The sequence below is a fragment of the Mustela nigripes genome, chromosome 2, assembly GCF_022355385.1.
Source record: "Mustela nigripes isolate SB6536 chromosome 2, MUSNIG.SB6536, whole genome shotgun sequence".
NCBI lineage: Eukaryota > Metazoa > Chordata > Mammalia > Carnivora > Mustelidae > Mustela > Mustela nigripes.
Genome location: NC_081558.1, coordinates 135,223,211 through 135,245,770, shown reverse-complemented (window position 1 = coordinate 135,245,770; position 22,560 = coordinate 135,223,211). Strand labels below are relative to the sequence as shown.

At 37.9% G+C, this 22,560-nt stretch overlaps 1 protein-coding gene across 1 annotated transcript in view; it reads left to right on the top strand.

Moving 5' to 3' along the window:
- IQCJ (IQ motif containing J) overlaps positions 1 to 22,560 on the top strand; it is a 52,810-nt gene that overhangs the window by 16,031 nt on the left and 14,219 nt on the right. Inside the window, 2 exon segments of the mRNA XM_059388344.1 lie at positions 14,986 to 15,050; positions 21,687 to 21,767. Of these exon segments, the coding sequence (XP_059244327.1) occupies positions 14,986 to 15,050; positions 21,687 to 21,767 (146 nt within the window).

The window sequence follows — 22,560 nt, the reverse complement described above, 5'->3', positions numbered from 1 at the left end:
CTTCTCGCTTAACTTTCATCTGGGTAAATGCTGGGATATATTACAATGGCCTTTAAATGTGGCATTGTGGATCTGATGGCTGTCTCCCCACCTTAGCACTTAACAGTTCCTAGTGGCAGAAAATGGCCAGGTTCAGAGTGGACTCTAAATAAATGCCAGCTGAATGGAGCCTATGGTGTGCACCAGGCTTCTCTCAAAGATTATTTTCTCGAAGATTATCTTGAAGATATTTCCCGTAGCATTATTCAAAGAGCATTCTTCAAGATTTCCACATAGCAAAGGAGAAACATTTATCCAGTGATTATGGTGTAAATGTTTTATCAAAGAAGGAATGCATTTTCAGAAGAGCTTTCCAATCAATATAGGGGGGAACTAGGATGTTGCAGAACAGGTGTTAAGAACAGAGTTTAAGAACACAGTCATTGGAGAATTCAGGATGAAATCCCAATTTGAAGATTTTACAGATATAGAGAGTGACAATTTCATGTTGAATATAAGGCTAAGTGTAGTTGCTATGGCAATTTGATGTGAATAGTGAGAAAAGACAAGAGTAGTCTAGTAGTCTAGTCACCAGACTGGGGACGGGAACTTCAATGAACTGAGCACAGGGGAGTTAGTAGCCCTCATGAATTTAGCAATCCTGAGTAGTAGAGAATACCATTCTATGTTTTTTTCCCAATCATTTGTTATTCTCCCCTTTCTCCCTCTCCTCATCATCTACCTATAGAAAACCAGCTATTTCCCCCCTTATATATCTCCACTTGGTTTTTCGATAATAGTTGTGACACTGTGTCTTGAGTACATAGAGATCACATGTCTAAAGATACAATCGTTGTTTTAATAACAGAGAGCTCAACTGAGGTTTAATTTCCTCTTTGGCACTTCAGTGTTCTTTCTGAATATTCTGCCATGTCTGTCTGAGGAACAATATCAATTTTAACGTGCCTTGATTTAGAGTAAAGTACTTCTTACCAAGATTGTTCAGCTACTTGTTATGAAGCAATTTGGGCAATCACTAAAATCATGAAATCTAATGATACAAATCTAATGGGGAATTTCACATATAGGCAGAATAAAGTCAACTCAGTGGGAATTTCTTGTTGGTGTAGAAAAATGATGCTCTGTTTATGTAAACCTAATATTTTCCCTTCAGTATGGGTTTCTCTATTCATGAAAATTAACCCTTGGTTTAGAATAGATAAATCTATAGGAGAAAGACTTATTCTTCTGCATGATCTGCCTTTGATGCTACTAAACACATGTAATATTTGATCTTTAGTAGATTATAATATGCAGGGTGTAAATGGGCATTCTTATTTGTAATGATGTCATGGCTCATCGCTTGACAAAGCAGATGTGGACACACTTTCTTTTGTTCTCATCTGTCTTCCTGCTTTGTGTCTTCTTCCTCGATAAATACCATTCTTACTGAATAAGCCTCTAATTCATACTCCAGAATTTTGCATTTCAACTCTCATGGCATTGCCATCACCATTTTCACATTCTGTACACAGGCATACCATTCTGAACAATTCTAACAATTGTCCCACCAGAAGCACACAGGTTGACAAATCTTTTTTTGGCCCTCTCTAGAATATTATCTTTCAAACTCTGTTGTCACACACACACACACACACACACACACACACACACACACACAGGAGTCAGGCTTATTTGACTAATCTGCCTTCTGTCCTGAATGGCAAAATGTTTAAACCATTTTTTTTTTTAAGTGAGGAATCATTGTTAATTCTTTGGGGCACCTGGGTGGCTGAGTCAGTTAAGTGTCTGATTCTTGCTTTTGGCTCAGGTCATGGTCTCCCAGTCAAGAGATCAAGCCCCATGTTGGGCTCCACACTAAATGCAGTCTGCTTCAGATTCTTTCTCGCTCCCCCTTTGTCCCTCCCTGCTCTCGCTCTCTCAAATAAATAAATAAAATCTTAAAAACAAAAACAAAAACCCATCATCTTTCCTTCTTTGCTTGTATTCAACTTTTCAAGCTGCAGGAGGACAGAGCTGTGCCTGCTTGTCTTCTCCCATGTCCTCATTATATCCTCATGCCTAGCACAGTACCTAACATATGTGACTATATTTTTGTTAAGGAATGAATGGAACAATGAATAATGATGAGAGGAAAGTTTGCTGACTTGCAGTGCTTTTTTTTTCTTGTTCTCTCTCAAGTTCTGCTCTCAAGTCTATTTATTCTGTTGTAGATTCCATTCAACCTCTTTTTTTTTTTTTAAGATTTTATTTATTTATTTGAGATAGAGCACGAGAGAGAGAGAGAGCGCGCAAGCATGTGCAGAGGGGAGGGGCAGAGTGAGAGGGAGAAGCAGACTTCTCACTGAGCAGCGAGCCTGATGCAGTCCTTGATCCCAGGACCCTGAAACCATGACCTAAACCAAAGGCAGGCTCTTAACTGACTGAGCCCCCCAGGCGCTCCTCCATTCAACCTCCTAAGTGTCTTTTTCTTCCATTAGTGAATTTTACTGAATATCCCTCTTAACACCCAACTTCTTGCTGTCTGCTCGGAATTATGCTGGATGCTAAAATGTATCATGCTTGATGTGCCTGTGAGATCATAATCCAAGCTCAGAAAGCTCAGCAGCCACTGAGTCTGGTATGCGATCAGATATAGAAGTGAGTATTCCTGGTTTTGTATGATTGTATTTGGAAAATATATGTGGTATGATTTCAGTCTTCTTAAATTTGTAATATTTGATATGTCTCTTTATGTGATTTAACTGGGGGATTCTTCTGTGTGTACTTAAAGAATATGTGTACTCTGTTTTTCTTGGATGGAAAGTTTTATATGTATCTTTTAGAACCATGTATTCTGAAGTATACTTCAAGTAAATAATGTTCTCGTTAAAAAAAAAAAACTTTAACTGAGAGTACTTGTTTAAAATAAAGCACATCAGAGGGGAAGTGCGTGGGGGGGGGGGATGGGTGAAATAGGTGAAAGGGATTAAGAGTGAACTTACCATGATGAGAACTGAGTAATGATGTATACAATTGTCAAATCACTATTTTGTACACCTGAAACTAATATAATACTCTATATTAACTATTATTGAATTAAAAGAAAAAACTTAATTAAAAAAGAATGAGTTTTCCCTTCCCTAAGTATAGTAGTGTCTACTTTATTTGCTATTATATGGACAGACATATATGGATTCTACCTTCTCCCTCTACAACCACTGAGTTCCATAAAGGAAGTAGAAATAAAGTCCTATGTCATTGAAAAAAAAAATGTTACCCTTATAACTACAAAATGTTTTTTGCTTTATGGAGTGCTGTTAGAAATAATACCATTACATATTTCTCAGCAATCTTAACTTTAAAAATACCTGATATTAACTTTCCATCCTGACCAGAGTAGTGCTTATCAATTCTCCACCCAGAAGTTTTGAAGGCAGAGAATCGCACGAGTATTATTATTGGAGGCATATGGGAAAAAATAGCAATATGCAAACCTAAAACTGTTTGACAACTCCTGTTTTCACTTTAAAATTAGTGCAAACTTTGAACTCCATTTTAAAACCATTCATTTGCTATTCGTGGAGTAAAACTAACATCTTCAGTATATTTGCCCTGATCTAAAGCTTCACATACCCCTAGCCTATTGCTGGCACACCCGCATTTGTGAAGTCCAGAAATAGGGTGTGTAAGTTTGATAAGTCACTTAAGCTTAATGAAAAAAGAATTCTACCCCTAAACTCCTAGGCTATATTGAGGAAAATAAAATACAACTTATACGGTCATCTTAAGGGCTGTTCTCAGCATGACATATACAGCTGTAATATTTCAGAGAAGCAAAATTTACTTCAAAAGGGGGGAACTTCCAGAAAGTTTTCAAGAGAAAGCAACATTCCAGGCAGTTAAGGATCTTCCTTTATGTGTTCAATGAAAATATAGATTAGGATTTACTTTTTAGTTTTCTATTTCCTCCTTCCACACCTAGTCTGTGTCACCTCTTTTACATCTTTTTATAATCTCGTCTTTAATGAATTATTTTATTTGCTACAAGTCAGGAAGCGAAATTAGGCTTGTTTAATAATTGCTTTCTAAAGAAGTCTCTAAGTGAATTTCAGGTAAAACAGGTGAGTTTAGGGGCTGTGTGAGAGGTGTTTGGGTTGCAGAAAACCAATTATCTGGGTATGGAGACGTGTTCCAATGTATCTGAGAGACCACTGTCCTGATAATTGAAGTAATGCTGTGTTTATTATTTAATGATGACAGGTATACCATAATGTATTATTACTCGTGTATTTCTTTTTCAAAAAACTTCTCTTTATCATTGTTTTATTTCAACACATGGACCAAATCATTTCAAGTTTTTGAGCACCTGATTTTAACTCAGGGTTTTAATGACATGTTGATGTTCCAAGAGGATTAAGTGTAGTGGGGGTGGGTCTCTTAGGAAAGGAGGGACAGATGGGGCAGGTTACACAGAACCATCCTATGAGGTCCCACCTGGAGACTTAGGCTCCATCAGCTAAGTGAAGGGAAGCAAGAAGGATTTCAAGCAAGTGACTGAACTAATGATGAAGTTGGCATTTTAGGTTGTTCACTCTGGCAGGCAATAAATCCTTAACAAAGGACATTGCAAATAGGGAGGGTATGCTCTGGAGACAATTAGAAAATGGAATTGACAGAACTAAGTGACTACTGGAAATGAGTTTAGACTGAGCCAGGAGAAGTTGTTTAGATGTACATCCATGTTTTGAATGGGCTAGAGAGATATAATAAAAATTTAATAATAATGAAAATAACATTATTGAGCATCTACTATGTCCCCAGTGCACAACTAAATGCTTTATGTGAATTTTTAATCAAGTAGCACGGCAATTCTTGGAATTTTGTATAATTAGTGTCTCCATCTTAAAGATAATGAAACTGAGAAGGGAGTTGAGGGAAATTGGAAGGGGAGATGAACCATGAGAGACTATGGACTCTGAAAAACAACCTGAGGGTTTTGCAGGGGCAGGGGGTGGGAGGTTGGGGGAGCCAGGTGGTAGGTATTATGCACATATCGCATGGAGCACTGGGTGTGGTGCATACAATAAATCCTGTTACGCTGAAAAGAAATAAAACAACAATAACAACAAATCTTTAAAAAAAAGAAAAAAAAAGTTTATGAAACTGGGGCTCAAAGGGCTTTCTAGCAAAAAGGCGCAGAGGTAGGTGCCACAGGAATAACAAGTGAGACTTGATTGCTGTCCTTAGTAAGACAGGCACTTAAGGAATCTCCTTATGCGTGGCCAGTACTTTATTGTACAAAGAATGCTTTTAAATCCGTTATTTTAGTTGATCCTCACATAACACTGTGGAGTAGGCATTGTCGTTATCATTTTACAAATGCTGAAACTGAGACCTAGAAAGAGTGTTATCTAAGATGACACAGCAAGTAGATGACAAGTCTGGTTCAGATAAGAAATCTGAATATTTTGCAGAACACTACAACTTCTTGTTTATAGGCCTCATTGGTGAATTACTGCCACTGCTCACATTGTTGCATGTTCTATGTCATTCATGGGAAAAGAGTGGAGAGGATAGAGTTTAGATTCTGGAATCAGACTGCTTAGGTTGACATGCCATGTTTCCTGTAAGACCTTGGTCAAGTTCTGTAATCTTTCTGAGTCTGTTTTCTTATCCAAGTAATGGGAATAATAATTGTATCTTTTCCTATTTTTATGGGGCTTCAGTCATAATTTTTAAAAGACAATTTATACAAAGAGGCTGGAACCTAGTAAAATTCAATAAATGTTAGTAGTGGTAACAGTAGTTCAAAAAATTACATGACATTAAATATGGAAGGAAATATTAACATTTATAAAATTGCATTTGAAGTGAACTTTAAGGGATTTCAGAAGGTATAGAAGGAGCAGTATTGCAGTTGTGGGATTAAGAATATTTTTACTCCTGGATATTATTTTTGTTTAGAGTTTATGCGTAGGAGAATTAAATTATTGGAAATGTACCTAAAGAAAAACAATTAGGTAACCCAATGTAATGGTTCTGATGAGAACCCTATGGTCCCAACCATGGGTGTTAGTGGAAGGAACAAAAAGAGGACAAGTCTGTGGTACTGCATAGCATGTTAGGAGAGCTCTTCCCAGCATGAATTTGGGTTGTTTCCCCATAATATCACTTGGTAAAAAATAAGAACTGCAAATTCATTTTCCACTTGGACTAGGAAAAAATATAATCTTGGTTACAGCATTTGCTACACTATAATGAAATACATTTTAGAATCAGATATAAATAATTTGGGTGTTACATGGTGTTCTGATTACCTGTGCTTTGTTCTTGACCTTTAGGACAGGAAATCTGGAGTTGGTGTATGGATTCACTAATCCATCTTTGCTATTGTCTGCATTCTAACAGCTGTTTATCTGATGGCATGTATACATTTATGCTTGCGTGCATGTGAATTTTTCACTTAACGCATGGTATCTAGGACTTTTCCCCCAGAATATAGAAATATATAAGATGTAAAAATATCTATACCCCAGTGATTGTACTTAGTATTTCAGTCTCAGTTGAGTTTTCATGGTTGTCTAGCTGTTAAGCTGAATTAACTTTGAGTAGAGTGATTACTTTAAAATTGTTGCTAATAGTGTTTTAATTTTTCACATCCTAGATTGAGTAGGAGTGGTTAGACTTTTTCTAATGAGCTGAGTATTTTATTTTATTTTAAAGATTTTATTTATTTATTTGACAGAGAGAGGTCACAAGTAGACAGAGAGGCAGGCAGAGAGAGAGGGAGAAACAGGTTTCCCGCTGAGCAGAGAGCCCTATGCAGGGCTTGATCCCAGGATTCCGGGATCATGACCCAAGCCTAAGGCGACGGCTTTAACACACTGAGCCACCCAGGCACCCCTGAGCATTTTATTTTATAATGATAATTTTAGAATGTCTGTGATCTAAAACTAGCAAAAGCTCTTGAGACCATGCATAATCTTAGGGAAAGGAGAAAGGAGACGTTTAAGCCTAAGTATAAATACCTGTCTGACAATCCTAGATCCACTGGGGCCGTCTGGTGCATCTGCATGAAGTTGTAGGTAATTATTCACATCAGGGCAAGGGGCTGATGTGGATGGTGTGGTGGTAGGTATACTCTTCCAGATGAGTATCCTTCCTCACTTCTACTCCATGAGAATCTCAAAGTCTGAAATCAGCTCAGATCCAAGGTGACTAATGACATATACAGCCATAACTGGGTTTTTACTTAATATGTTTCTCTTTGGCATTTGTTCAAGTGAGTTCAGGTATTTGGCACTCTCAGAATTTCGCAGTCAAGGGTGTTTTTATGTCCTAAAGCCTATGAACATAGCCTGATTGGTCAAATAAGAATAAAAAATGAACTATCACAACAATTCACATCGTCATATCTTATGTAGGTAAGTTTGTAAGTTTTACTATGTATGAGGTAGCAAATAAAAATGCCAATGAGAACTGGCATAGTGAGGCCTGGAACTACCTCACTTAGTGATTGTCACTATAAAATCACAGCCCCTCTGCATCTTGTTGGACATTCAAAACGTCATTAAAGTACTAGAAACCAGCAAATCTCTTTTTAAGTCTACTACCTCATATGCCCATAACTTACCTGAATGAATCCTTTAATTGAGCTGTTGATGTCCCATTAGCCACTTTTTCCTCCCAAAGAAATTCATGTTCAGCTGCAAGATAACTTCCTGTGTGAAATTTACAGGTCTCTCAGCCATAAAAACCGTTAATGCATAATACATAAACAAAAAGTATGCTATTTTTTAAAAAATGGCAAAAGCAAAAAAGAAAGGAGTTTAGTCTCTGCTTTCCAAGGGAGAAACATGAATCTTGCATTTTTATTTTTGATGCCATTTTGCCTTTAAATATATGAGATGACTATTAATGCCCATATTCACAGCAGGAGCAGAAGGGAAATGACAGTAAATTGTAAAGTACATTTACATTATAACAAGGCCCATGGAAACATTGTAATTCACACAGTTATTTCAACAGAGGTTGGACTCCCTCCAATTTAATTTTCTGAAGTTGGGTTGTGCAGCTGGGTCATTCCTGGTCTAATCTGGGAAATGTATCTCTTAAGGCTGTGGATCAGAATGCCAGCCTCCCAGCTGTCACCAAGGAGCATCATTTACAGCCACTGAGATCTGAGGGCAAAGCATCAGAATCACTTTATGTGGACACAGCAGCCTAGCTAGCTTCATAAATTCTGTTGTAAAGAGCAATAATCAATATTTCATGTTTAATGATGCAGAGCTAAAATTAGTATAGATTTTGTGTCTTCTACTTTTCCATATTATGCAAACATCAGTAACCCCTTTTTTAGTACCTTTATTACATTTCCATTTAAAAAAGGCCAATGTAGAGGGACAGTAAGGAAGATTGGTGATATTTAATTGAATGATAGAATAGTCAAAAGTAATTTTGACTCTTAACTTTTGTTAAATAGTTACCTTTAGGTTAACATGAAATTGTTTCCAACACACAAAAAATGATGTATATAAGTGGCACAGGCCTTGTCACCCATAGCTACACAATGAAGTAAATTGCAGATTGTTTCCATGTTTTAAGTTACTTTAAATTCTCTGGGATACTCTGGGAATAAAATGGCCAAAGATATAAGTCAGAAAGGTTAAAGTTTGGTGTTTAAATATAAGTGCACTTTATATGGTGAGTGTTTTGAAGTGTGTAAACCTGGTGATTCACAGACCTGTACCCCTGGGGATAAAAATACATAATATGTTTATAAGAAATTAAAAAAATAAAATAAAATAAAATAAAAAAGGAAAAAATATAAGTGCACTTTAGAGAAAAAATAATTTTGAATGAATTTCTTATTTTAAACTTGTTCAAAGGACATATCCTGCTTGTTTAGACAGTAGAAGTGGCAAGGACAGAAAAAATAATAAAAGAGCAATATTTTATTATTGGGTAGATTAAGGGACTGACCAAGGAGCCACAAAGATGAACTGACCTAACCTTTTAGCTATATTCTGTCTGTGACAGGAGAAAAACCAGCAGGAGTAAGGTAGGAGGGACAGCCAGATACAAAAGAACTAAATCTAGCCATTTAGTCTAGCAGTTTACATCCAAGTTACTTCAAAACAACTCTTATGATATTGCGAAGCATAGGCTTTGGCAAATAATCAATCAATTATGCCCCCTAACTGTACAGCCTACATTTCACAGCCTCCTGTAACACAAGTTTTATTTGGGAAAATAAGAGTAAAGATATGGAATACTATATGTCTTGGTTATGCTTGAATAATTCAAGCAAAAGCAAAATTAAGATCCTTGAGACATATCAGCCAGAGTCCAGTAAGAAGACATATGACTCATTTAAAAGAGTGATTGAAAGAGTTAATGGAGTGGCTACATGGATATGGGCAGAGTACGGAAAATCGCAAGGGATGGTGATGCATCTGGGTCTGTCAATAGCTAGAAAGGGCAATAATAAGGAAGGGAAAGGAAGAAAACAAAAGAAAGGCCTTGAACAGTCAAGAAATGGGAGCAGTTATGGACAAGAACCACCTTGTGGGAGAGGCCACCCCATGCGACACCAGTCTGTGCTTTCATAAGAGACAGGAGAAAAGAGAGTAAGTAGTCCAGCTTCTCTCTTCTGCTAACTTCTGATTTTATGCAGTGCCTCCCACTGCTCAAATCCTATCCAAGGCCACAGGACAAAGGGGCCAGGTTCAGATAGCCCAAAATTTTGAACCTCCCAGAACTCAGAGGAGAATGGGGATGCGTCAAGAGTACGAATAGGGAGATGTTGATCAAGCAGAACAAAGTTTCAGTTATGCAAGATAAGTAAGCTTTAGGCATCCAATGAATAGCAGTGTACAGTTAATAATACTGTAGTGTAACTTGAAATATGCTAAGAGGGTAGATCCTAAGTGTTTTCACCCCACCAAAACCCCAAATAAAATAAAATTTAAAAAAAGAAAGAAAGAAAGAAAAGGGAAGGGAAAAAAGAAAGGAAGGAAGGGTGGGAGGGAGGAGGGAAGGCTAACTGTAACGTGATGGATATGTTAATTAGCTTGATTATGACAATTATTTCCCAATGTTTGCATATATCAAATCATCACATAGTACACCTTAAACATATATAATTTTAAATTGTCAATTATACCTCAGTAAAGCTAGAAAAATATAATGCTAAATAAAAAAGAAAGTTACTGAATGATTAAAAAAAAAGCTTATTGGGAGAGGTAGAGAAGAGTCAGCAGAAGACATAAAATTTCTCGGGATTTTTAGGGGCATTAAGCTACTAAGATTTCTTTTCACTTCAGTTAGAACAATACATTCAATTCATTTATTATTCATTTATTCAGCAGATATTTATTAAGCACTCCTAAATGCCTTATTGGGGAATAAGCATCTCATCATGAGCAAGTCACCATCCCTAACTTCAGAGGTCTTAGTGCTGGCAGGGTGCATCAGGTAGAGAGGTAATGTTAAAATAGGGATCACCATAGTTTGCTAAGGAAGCAAGGTATGGTATCCGACCTTCCTGTCGAGTTCCAAAAGCTTCTATGGGAAAGAATAACGTTGGGGGCTTCCTGAAGGAAGAGTGGGAGTGGACAAGTAGAATAATTGGGGGCACACTGCTATGGAATGTCCAGTAAGAGAGGATGTGAGTTCCAGGATTATGTGAAGTTTCATATGACCAGACTTAGGGACCAAGTGTGTGGGGCAGGGCATATGAGGTGGAGTGGGGAGAGACTGCTGGGCCCTGTTGCACCAGACCTTGACTGCGGAATTTGGATTCTGTCCTCAAAGCAGTGGGGAGCTACTGTTGGTTTCTAGTAGGGAAATGACGTTTCCAGATATGAAATCAGAGACAAAAAGGACTAGTGGGAGAAACCAGTGATGGGAAAGACCAATTTGTATATATTTTTAATGGTAAATTGAAACAAAACTTTCAAAAAGTTAAACTCCAAGTGAAGATCTGTTGAGCAACCACCTTCCTTATCCATTTCCAAGAAAATGAGGACATGGTTTGGAAATTCCAGGCCAATTGAATTGAAGTGTTTTTGTATAGTTAGCTTAAATAACCAAATGATGAAATCAATCCTCCAAATTGTCAGCAGAACAGCTGTTCAGAAAGCTCTTGTTAGTCATTGACCTTATGTTTAATACGATTTCCTAGAACGTGGATAGTCAGATTGAATAAAGTGCTGCATCAAAGCCCTCCCCACACAGCAAGCTCTCTGCAATGAAAGAACCACGGAAAGGAGAGTGGCTGGCATAGAGTGCAAAAGCCCTTTATTTCCTGCTCCCCAAATCCCCAGGGAAAAAGAAAAGAAGAAAGCAGGCCACAGGCACATCTTAGAGAAGAAAGTCCTGGGACTACTAACAGCTCAGTCTCTTTCCTAATCATAATCCAGGGGGTAAAAAAAGAACAAGTTTATGACCTAAAAATCCTCCTTTGGTTTTCAGGATTTCATGGATTCTTACTCAGTCTGTTTCCTTTCTGTATAGCAGCTGCTTCATCTATTGCTATGTCACTGGATGTGGGATGGGAAATGATGAAGGATTAGATGGGAGAGTTGGAATTTTGAGGGAAAATAGAGGATAAATATGGAGACTTGTTCTTGGAGTAAGAAACCAGTGTATATAGTACTGAAGAGTTAGTTTTACCTTGAAAATAAAAAGCCATGTATAGAAGTGAAAAAGATGTTCTGTTTACCTACTTACCTACCTATCAATCATATTTCTCTTTCTTTTTTTAAAGTATTTTTTAATTATTTATTTATTTGATAGGCAGAGATCACAAGTAGGCAGAAAGGCAGGCAGAGAGAGAGGAGGAAGCAGGTTCCCCGCTGAGCAGAGAGCCCGACATATTTCTCTTTCTTACCCATTTGTCATATATGTACTCTGCTGCTATCCTGCTGGCTTCCACTTACTGTGAAAAGCACATATGTAAAAGAGTTAAAGTAAAAATAAAGAATTTCACACACCATATAGTGAAGGAACAGGGTATAATTGTACTAACAGCATGGAAAACATTCTGACAATGGAGTATTTAATTTAGCTTAATCTTCAAGGCAAAATAAACAACCTCTGTAAGACTTATAAATTGTTATTGTTGATGAAGACAAGTGAAATATTGTATCAGAAGGGGAAAATATCACCTCCTAGTAAATCCTAAAATTTTATTCTTTTATACGAGAGAAACTGTAACAAAACATACAGTGTCTTATAAAGCAGTTTTGCAGAAGATGCAGAATTATTCTTCATGTGAGGTTTGTTATACCAGTATTGGATATAAAAGCAGGAGTATTTAATAAAAAGGAACTGAATACCATGACCTGCTTTATCCATTATTCTTCTGAATAACACATGTTTTAAGACACTGACAAAACAAAACAAAATAAACAAGAACTGCCCGGTTCTGAACTTTTATAGTTCCATGCCTCATCTAAGTTAGGGTTTTGTATATAGTAGCCCTAGGTTATGGCTCATACTGTCATTTCTGAGTTTGGATTCTTTCAACTGAAAGATAATAGAAATCTTAAGCAAAAGTGCCTTAAGCAAATGAGAGAATCTATTGGCTTGTAAAGCTGACAAGTCTATCAGTATGTTGGTTTCCAGCTCTAGTTTGACCAAGATGTTCACAGCGTCACTAGAGCATTGGTTTCTTAACTGTTTTCCTTGGCTTTCATCCTTTCTGCTATGTTATCTTTTTCTTCCAGTTAGTAGCTCTTACCATAGCAAATATTTGCATTTGTTCCAGGGTTCTTCACACTTCAAAATCCTTATACTTGAGAATTCAGAGGGGAAAAAAAAAAAAATAGAATTTCTTCTCTAGGTATCAAAGTGCAGTTTAAACCATAAATATTGGTTGAGCAACAAATTACAAAATATACTGTTTAGTGAATTAAGCCAGACACAAAAGAATAGATAATTTTATATGAAGTTCTAGAATAAGCCAAATTAATCTATGATGATTGAAATCAGAACAGGAGAGGGGAGTTAGAAGAATTGGAAAGAAACTTTCTAGAGAAAGAAATGTTCTTTATTTCATTTTTGGGTGGTGGTTCTGCCAGTGTATGCATTTGTCAAAAGTATGTTTATGGGGGGCACCTGGGTGGCTCAGTGGGTTAAAGCCTCTGCCTTTGGCTCAGGTTGTGATCCCAGGGTCCTGGGATCGAGCCCTGCATCAGGATCTCTGCTCCGCAGGGAGCCTGCTTCCTCCTCTCTCTCTGCCTGCCTCTCTGCCTACTTGTGATCTCTGTCTGTCAAATAAATAAATAAAATCTTTAAAAAAAAGTATGTTTATGGTATGTGCATTTCATGCACTAAAAAGTAAAAGGCTAGGAACTAAAAGGTGATGCTGGCTGATGTAAGGAGAATTGACTGAAGTTGGCTAATATGGGAAACAGAGATAAGAGACTCAGAGTTCGCTTAGACCACACGGAGAAGCAGAGGTCGGTTCTGGATATATTTTGAAATTGAATCAACAAGATTAGTTGATTGTGTGTTGTGAGAGAAACAAAGGCGTAAAGCCTGATTCTTAGGTTTTATCTCTGCATATCTAGGTGAATAGTGATGCCATTTGCTAAAATGAGGAAAAAGTGGTGAAGAAGGAGTTTGGGGCGGGAGGGTGAAGGCAAGGAAATCAAGACTTTGGTTTTGAACTTGAGATGCCCATTGGACATGCATCTGGAGTTGTCAAGTAAGAAATTAGTGTAGAAGGGAGGAGTTCAGAGGAGAGGTCAGGTGCAAATATAAATTTAAAGCCATAGGACTGGATAAGACCTCCTAAGGAGTGAGGATTGACAGGGAAGAGGACAGGCGCTTAGGATAAACTCCTGGCATACTTCCAGAGGAGCTAAGATTTCATAGGAGTGAGGATGATTTGGATGAATCAGTGAGGGGAAGAAGGGGTCCCATACCTCCTTTAGACTGTGCTGGGTATAACATGTGGGATAGAAATGACCGCCTCTTAAGCAGACTGCTGGAGAGATGGTGTGTTCAGGGACTCAGCCAAATGTGTCATCAGCAAGTCCCCTATATCCTAAAACTCTTTTCTAAATGGTTCTTTGATCTTGTTGCTTTAACAAAAACTTAGCTCTTCCTAGAGCATTGAGGCAGAGTACAGTCAGAATAAGTTAATGTTCAAAGAGAGGATAGAGGATTTTGCTGATGACAGACTATGAATTCCAAAAGGCTCAGTGGAAAGCTTGGAGGGATTGGAGAGAGGTGGGTGACAGGGTCAAATTCTAGGATGCACAATGCAGTAAAAAGTTAAAGAAAATGAGTAATGGGGGATGACCTAGGAGACTTAGAGTTCTGGTAGCTGAGAAGCATGTTGAGACTCATCCTGATGGTCTTGTAGGGACAAATGTGTGTAATTGGGGCTTCCTCTTGGCACGTTAATAGTTTTTGTGAAGAGGCAAGTAGTGCTTCTGTCATATCCCTGAACTAATCACTATGGCCTGAAGAATGGGATTACAGAGACTATGGGTGCCTAAAATGCAGAGAAGGGATGTGTGTGTGTGTGTGTGTGTGTGTGTGTGTGTGTGTGTGTGTGGTGCATTTCTGCACACTGTGACTCAGGGACAAGTTTACCTACAGTTACCAAGAGACAGGAGGGGATGATTGCTGAATGGCCAAACCTGGCACACACTCATTAGAGCCCTTCACCCAGCAACCAGCAAACATAACACTGTTGACAGAGTAGATTTAGGAAGAGCGTGAGTGGATCCATCCCCTCACACATCCCCACTCTGGGAAAATAACAGAAAGTATTATCTTTAGTGGCATGAAAAAAAAATCACACAATTTGCCAGTATTGTATTCTAATTTGATCAAGGATCAAATTTTATTGTATGTTTAAGCACTTATCCATTGCAAAGTCCAGAACTCTCAGCAGTGTGTTATCTCAATTTGCAAACATTTGTACTCAAATATTATTACCCACAAGTACATGGGGTCAATTTATACTTCTTTTCTTTTTCACAGGAAGAAATGAAAAGATTGCAGAATCCTTTAGAACAAGTTAATGATGGAAAATATTTACTTGAAAAGTAAGTAAAAAATACAAGAAATTATTTTGTTTGAGGTTAAAAAAGCTTGCAAGAAAAAAAAATACCTGGCAAGACAAAAATAAATAAGTAAACTCCACAGTTTCTTATGATATTGTTGAAATCAGAACCCAGGAATATGGCTTATTTGATACAGTAGATAGATGTATGCCTAGTTGAGCTATGAAACACAATATACTGATTAGCAGAATAATATGATGCATGGAGATGTGGTGCTATGTCTGAGGCTTAAAACTTGACAATCCTGCCCTGTTTTTGGCTTTTAATCAATGACGTGTATGGAAGGCAGTCATAAAATTTTCAAAAAGGACAAAGTAACAACAGTAAGACCGATAGAATGGATATTTTAAATAACATTACAGAATGGAACAAAATCGTGCTGAAAAAAAAAAAGGCAAGAAAGAGATGAAATTTAACAGGGATACAAGTGAATTTTTCATTTAGAGTTTTAAAAGATTGTGCAATTAGTGCATGTGAGGGATATATTCTGATTTCAGTTTGTGAATAGATACTTTGAGGTCTTATCTGTTGCCAACATGAGACCATGATTTTATATGGCTTCTAAAAATATTACTACAATATAAGACTGATAAATAGCCATGCATTGTCAAGATAAAAGAAAAAATGAAAATGAACTATCATTTACTGAGCATTTGCAATGTCCTCCATATTCGTGAATGCTTACAGATGTTTCCTCATAGAATTCTGATTACAGCCTTTTTACATAGGTACTATTTCCATTTTATCGACAGGGAAAGAGGCTCAGAGAGCTGTCAGCACTTATCTAAGGATATTTAGCTCAGAGCAGCGAGGGTGAGAATTTGGATGCCACCAGTGCTCTCAACCTCTAGCTAAGTCCCAGTGCAAAGCCCATGTGGGTGTCACCAGTGGCTCTGGTCATCATGTTTAAAAAGCACATACAGGGGCACATGGGTGGCTCCGTCAGTTAAGCGTCCAATTCTTGATTTTGGCTCAGGTCTTGAACTCAGGATCTGTGAGATCAAGCCCCTCCTCAGGCTTCACTCTGGGCATGGGGCCTGCTTAATATTCTCTCTCTCCTTCTCCCTTGCTCTCCCCTACTCATGTGCTCTCTCTCTCTCTGTCTTTGTAAAATAAAATGAAATAAAATAAAAACCATATAGACCTTCCCAAAAGCATCAGAGGAGGTTAATTAAAATTATGGGGATTCTGGAATAATGTGAAACTATTACAAAGAGCTGAGTATGTGTACTTGGAGAAAAGAAATCTCAGAGGAAACATAATGGCTTTCCTCAAACATTTGAAGGAATTTTCCTATTAAAAAGGGGGCTAAATTGCCTTTCTTGCTCTAGAGAGCATAACAAGAATCAGTGAGCAGCACTTATAGAGAGACTGCTCTGTGACTCAGAAAAAGAATAACTTTTATAAAAATGCTGCCTGCCCAACAGAATGGATTTCCGAGTTAAAGAGTGAGATGACAGATACTAGGGGTTCCCAAGAGTGAAATAACCATCCATCTGAAGTGCTATTGAAAGCATTCCTAAAAATGGGAAATCTTGGATGTGATTCCTCTTTCTGATTTTATCCTAGCTTTGTGAGTCTGGAAAAATTATTTAATCCCCCTGAACCCAGCTTCCTCATCTCTAAAAATGAAGATAGTGGGGCACCTGGGTGGCTCAGTAGGTTGGGCCTCTGCCTTCTGCTCAGGTCATGATCCCAGGATCCTGGGATGGAGCTCCTCTGCTCAGCAGGGAGCCTGCTTCCTCCTCCTCTCTCTCTCTCTCTGCCTGCCTCTCTGCCTACTGCGATCTCTGTCAAATAAATAAATAAAAATCTTTTAAAAAAATAAATAAAAATAAAAATGAAGATAGTAACACTGACTTGACAGTCTTAGTGAGAGCATTAAATAGGACGTGCACAATAGCACCGTGCCTTCCATGTCAGCTCCTTCTCTTTCCAGCCCTGTGATTGTTTGGACTAGACACTTTCAGATTCATTCTGTCTCCATGATTCCAAAAATTTACCATGTTATCACTTGAAGAACAGTTTCAGCCCTTTGATTAAATGAAGTTTCTGAGTTATCTTCAGATTTAATTTATACTTATCATGTCTACTCTTATTAATATGAATAACTAAGACTAAATCAGTTCAGTTCCCACCCCCCTCATCACCACTAGCAATATGTAAACAATAATAATTAAAAAGTTTTTGGCTGTGTAACTAGAAAGGTTTTCCTTTACAGAGATTAGTGTGGTAATGACATTAGATCAGTGGTTCTTCATCCTGGATGCCCTTAGAATCACCTGGGAGTTAATAAAAAATGAAATAAGCTTTGGCATAACCTCCACCCTAGACAAATTGAATCTGAATCACTGGGGATGAAAATTAGTATTTCTTAAAAGCTGACTTCATGTGACTCAAATGAGGAGCTGGGGATGAGAACCAGTGGTCTTGGTACATTTTAGATTCCTTTTGGTTATTCAATAATCTCATGTAACTTAATTCTCTTAGGACACACTTTCTCTGTGACTTTCATCTCTTTTAACATGGGGCCACTGAGCCAATGGTCAACAAAAGAATTCTTGAGACATTGTCGGTGCAAAAATGTGTTTTTATTAAAGCAAATGGGAACAGGGCCGGTGAGCAGAAAGAGTTGCACTGTGATCTTGAGGAGCTTTTGATTATATACATTTAGGTTGTGGGGAGAGGGTAGAGATAAAGAAAGTCTCTACATGGATTTCCATATGCGAAAGAAGACTTACAGGATCCTGGAGGTCTGGCTGTTCTCAAACAAAAGTTGCTTTTAGTCCCTGGCAAAATACCAACATTATTAAGGCAGCCAGGAGTTCCCTGAGGAATATTATACTCTGGATATCTTAGGTATTTGTCAATAGGCTGCAAGTTGTAAGGAAATTTAATTTTATCTACATTTCTCTTGCCTTTGTTCTCCTTATCACTTTTATCTATTAAATTTGGTTATGTTGGTATCTCATTATTGATTTTAATATAAGAAGTGAACTCCAGAAGTTTTTTCCTTGCTAATTGACCCACAACTCTGTATTCAACTTTTCACTAGTGCCAGCATGTATCTTTCCCAGCTCTCTGCTCTCAGGAAGATTTGTGAAGATTAATGGCAGATATGTGGGCTTCTGCCTCCTCCTTCCTCCCCTATTCTTTCCTTGTTACCCAGAAGCAGGGAGAAGCTAAAAGCCCCTGGAAATGGCCAATCAGCTTTGATGCTTATTTTTCCTTATCATGATTGAGGAATTCCAGAGATGGGAATTAAAGTCTCCCCTCAAAGCACACAGACGTGTAGGGTAAGCTTCCCTTTCGTATTTGTCCAGGACAGAGAGAAAACAGTGGCTCCCAGCCTTAACAACCTATACCCATTTGCCTGGAATTCTAGAGATTTTTCCTGGTTGGCTTTGGGGCGGGGCTGTGTCCTTGAAAGCTGTCAGACTTGATTGAAAAATTGGTATACTTTGAGGGAGCAGTTCGGCATTTCATTATAGCTGTAGCTGACTTAGGTGCTGATGTAAATCATCTCAGCTACTTGAAATGACCGTAAGTTAAGTGATAGTGGTGTCATAGCAGTTGATCAGTTATTCCCCCTTGGAACATTACATTTATTCTGAATGTTCAACAGGGTTTTGTGGTAGACAGTCAGTGTGAAGGGAGGGTAAGCCGCAACTCTGTTCTACTGGAGACTGTATGCAGGGCCAGTCCTGTGCATTCTGTGCACATGCATACACACACTCAGTAAAGCTTCCTGTGTGCCCATAGAAAGAAGAGTAATTAGTAAGACCATTAATTAAGAGCCTGTTTATGACTATATTATTTTTGATAATCATTTATTAACTTCAATAAGACCTCAGGGTGATTGCTATTTGTTGTAAATACTGAATCAGGCTGGCTTTCTGGTGGGAAATGTGTGTTGTTGGTCACACATTCACCTCACATATCATCATTTTATTACCCACAGGTAATTATTGATGAATGAGCTAAAGCTATCCAATTAAACCTACAGGTATTCATAATTTAGAGTTTGTTGAGGTTATATAAATTATAACTCCAAGTCAGCAAATTTATTAATGTTATAATTTTTTTCTTTTTTATGAAAACTTGACCTTTGGCTTTGGTTGCTGCATAACTACAGGACCCACAACACCTCACATGTATCTCTGTTGCCCGGTTTGCTAATATGCTATTAAGTGGTTTAATTAACAAAATCTTTCTTTCTTAAAATTTTATTTATTTATATGGCAGAGAGAGATCACAAGTAGGCCAAGAGGCAGGCAGAGAGAGAGGAGGAAACAGACTCCCTGCTGAGCAGAGAGCCTGATGCAGGGCTTGATCCCAGGACCCGAGACCATGACCTGAGCCGAAGGCAGAGGCTTTAATCCACTGAGCCACCCAGGCACTCCTAATTAACAAAATCTTAAATTATCTTTACTATAAGGCTGTTGTCCCTACAAGATCATAGACTTGTAAAAAGAAGAATTTCCATGCCCATCAACCCTGGATTAGGTCCCTCTGTGTTTCCCCTATAATAGCATCCATCAACTTGTAATTATTTGTTTAATATCTATTGTCTCCTAGAGTGTAAAACCATAGAACAGGGACCATGTCTAGTGTTTTCACCATTATATCATTCGTGTTCTGCATCATTTCTGACACATACAGAAAACATACAATACATTTACAAATGAGTGAATAAGAATGAATTAATAATGGACCCAGAATACGAATGGTGCAGAGCAAACAAGAATGCTTTTTTCCCTTACTTCTGGACATCCCAGCTAGGCAACCACAAAGCTATATTGTGCTGATGGCACCATCTACATAGAACACATAGGAATTTATCTATTCCACTATGTGTTTCCCCATCTCTTGGTTATTCCTTTCAAAAGAGGAAAGAGGAGAAAATCCTAGATAACTTCAGCACATTGCTTTTAATCTTTTTCTTTTCTTTTCTAAAACCATAGTCCTGGTCTTTATTATCAGACCAATTTGAATACCTTCCTAAATATTTTTCATCATTCTCCTTTCTTACTCCTACAACATCCTTAAACATCCCATTCAAGTTTCCCTACCCCAAAAGCTTTAGGTTTCCCTGCAGCAATTTTTAAAAAAGATTTTATTTATTTATTTGGCACAGATAGAGATCACAAGTAGGCAGACAGGCAGGCAGAGAGAAAGGGGGAAGCAGGCTCCCTGCTGAGCTCAGAGCCCAATGCAGGGCTCAATCCTAAAACCTTGAGATCATGACCTGAGCTGAAGACAGAGGCTTAACCCACTGAGCCACCCAGGCACCCTTGCAGCAATTTTTCACACTGTAGATAGCAATCCACTGATGGTTTGTTAAATCAATTTGATGGGTCACTACTGAAATATAATTTTTAAAATCTAAAATATAATAAAAGATATCAGCATACATTACATGTAGTTGAGGAAATAATGTACCCTGAAATTTTTGTTTCCATTTAAACACACATGCATGCACACGCACACACACACACACACACACACACACACACACACTACACACAAACACCCTTAGCACATGCATATAATGGATCAGGATGCCAAATATTTGACCTATGAACACCAGTCAGTATGATTAAGTTTAGTAAATATGTTATTAAAATCCTTCAAGCCATATTTTGTGGTTGTGAGACTTGAGTTTCAATGTGGCTTCTGCTGTATAGTGACAAGAACATAATCTCTTTGAGCTTCTGATTTCTCAGCTGTACAGTGGGGAAAATAATTGGTAGAGGCTACAGTGAGAATTAAGATAATACATGTATAATATCTATGATAGTGTTTTATATGTAATTTGTGGCCAGTGACTATTGGTTTTCTGCTTAGCCAAACTTATTTCCTACTTTTATCCTCCACTTTCACCAAATTGCTCTCTATTGTCTAAAAATAGCCTGAATTTTATCACCCCTAATCCTTTTAGTATCTCTCTCATATGTATTACCTTTCACATCTCAACTTACTTAATTCTTGTCCATTCTTCAAAACCCACATCAACTACCACCATCTCCATGAAATCTTCCTTGATCATTGTAGCACCCAGTGATTGCCTAATAAGCCCAGAGGAGCAGTGATCCTATAGATCCAGGATCTATAGACCCCTGCCAGGAGTTTTCCAAGGCAGAGATTCATGCTTTTCTCATTGTGAGAGCTCTGCGAAGCTTACAGAATGAAAGGAGGAAAGGTTCAATGACAGTGGTGCCATTGGAGTGAGAATGAATGAAATCTCCTTTACAACTTGGACAATGCCATGGGATTTGTAACACTCTTCTTATATTCCCCCCGCCCCACCTAAACGGCCCAATATTTTGTTTTCCTCTTTGCTTAAAGGAAATGACTCTCATGCCTTAAATATGAATATTGAACTAAGAGGAAAAAATCAAAAGAACAGACAAGGTAAAAGGCAAAAGAATATTTTCTTTTTATGATATGGTTATTTATCCATTATCCATCAATAGCAACCTTTAGGCCTCTTTGAATTAATTAAAATGAACAAAATTGGATGTATATCTGCTTTTTCAAATAAATATAAATTAGCAGTTTTATTGCCATGTAGGTTGTCTAGATTCAGCTATATTGAGGCATTATTTCTGTTTCTAGTCACCAGCTGGCCATGGATATGGAGAATAATATTGAAAAGTATCCCCTCAATCTACAGCCCCTGGAATCAAAGGTGAAAATGTAAGTTATTTCAAAGTTTACATTAAAGCAGTAATTTTATAGTTCTTGTTTTTTGAACTTCTAGACTACTCTGGAATTTGGGGATACAAGAATTAAGCATTTATGTATTTCACATCTATATTTTATTAAAGATAATTTCCTCTGTTCTGAGCGGCAACAAAACTGTTTTGGGAAAACAGCACCATCTACTGGATAATATGGGGGACTATTTTGTTGTCATCACGGCCTCATTTCTTGGTTTTTCCCTTTTTAAGGCAGAATGCACCTCTTCAGCATCCACTAGCATTTGCCGCTGTCTTTCATCTTAGTAACTTGGTTAATTCCACCTTGGAACAACTTGGCTATTTTTACATTGGGCCATTTTTTTATTAAACACCTAAACACTTTTAATCCTCTTCCTCCTATTTCCATTCCACCTCTCATCCATATAATTTGGAAAAAATCTCTTCTTTTCCTATTCACTTCCTGTCATGTTCCTTTTTATTCTCTCTTAATAAGGGCAAATGTGAATCCCTGTCCCAACTACAAATGACTATTATAAAGATAGTGCTAAGAATGGGGCCCCCAGGTGGCTCAGTTGGTTAAGCCTCTGACTCTTCATTTCAGCTCAGGTCATGATCTCAGGGTCTTGAGATCAAGCTCTGCTTTAGCCTCTGGGTTGGGGCCCCCATGTCAGGAGCCCCTTACGGAGTCTGCTTTCCTCCACAGAGTCTGATTCCCTTTCTCCCTCTCCTTCTGCCCCTTCCCTTTCTCACAACCTCTCTCTCTCTTTCTCTCTCTCTCTCTCTCTAAT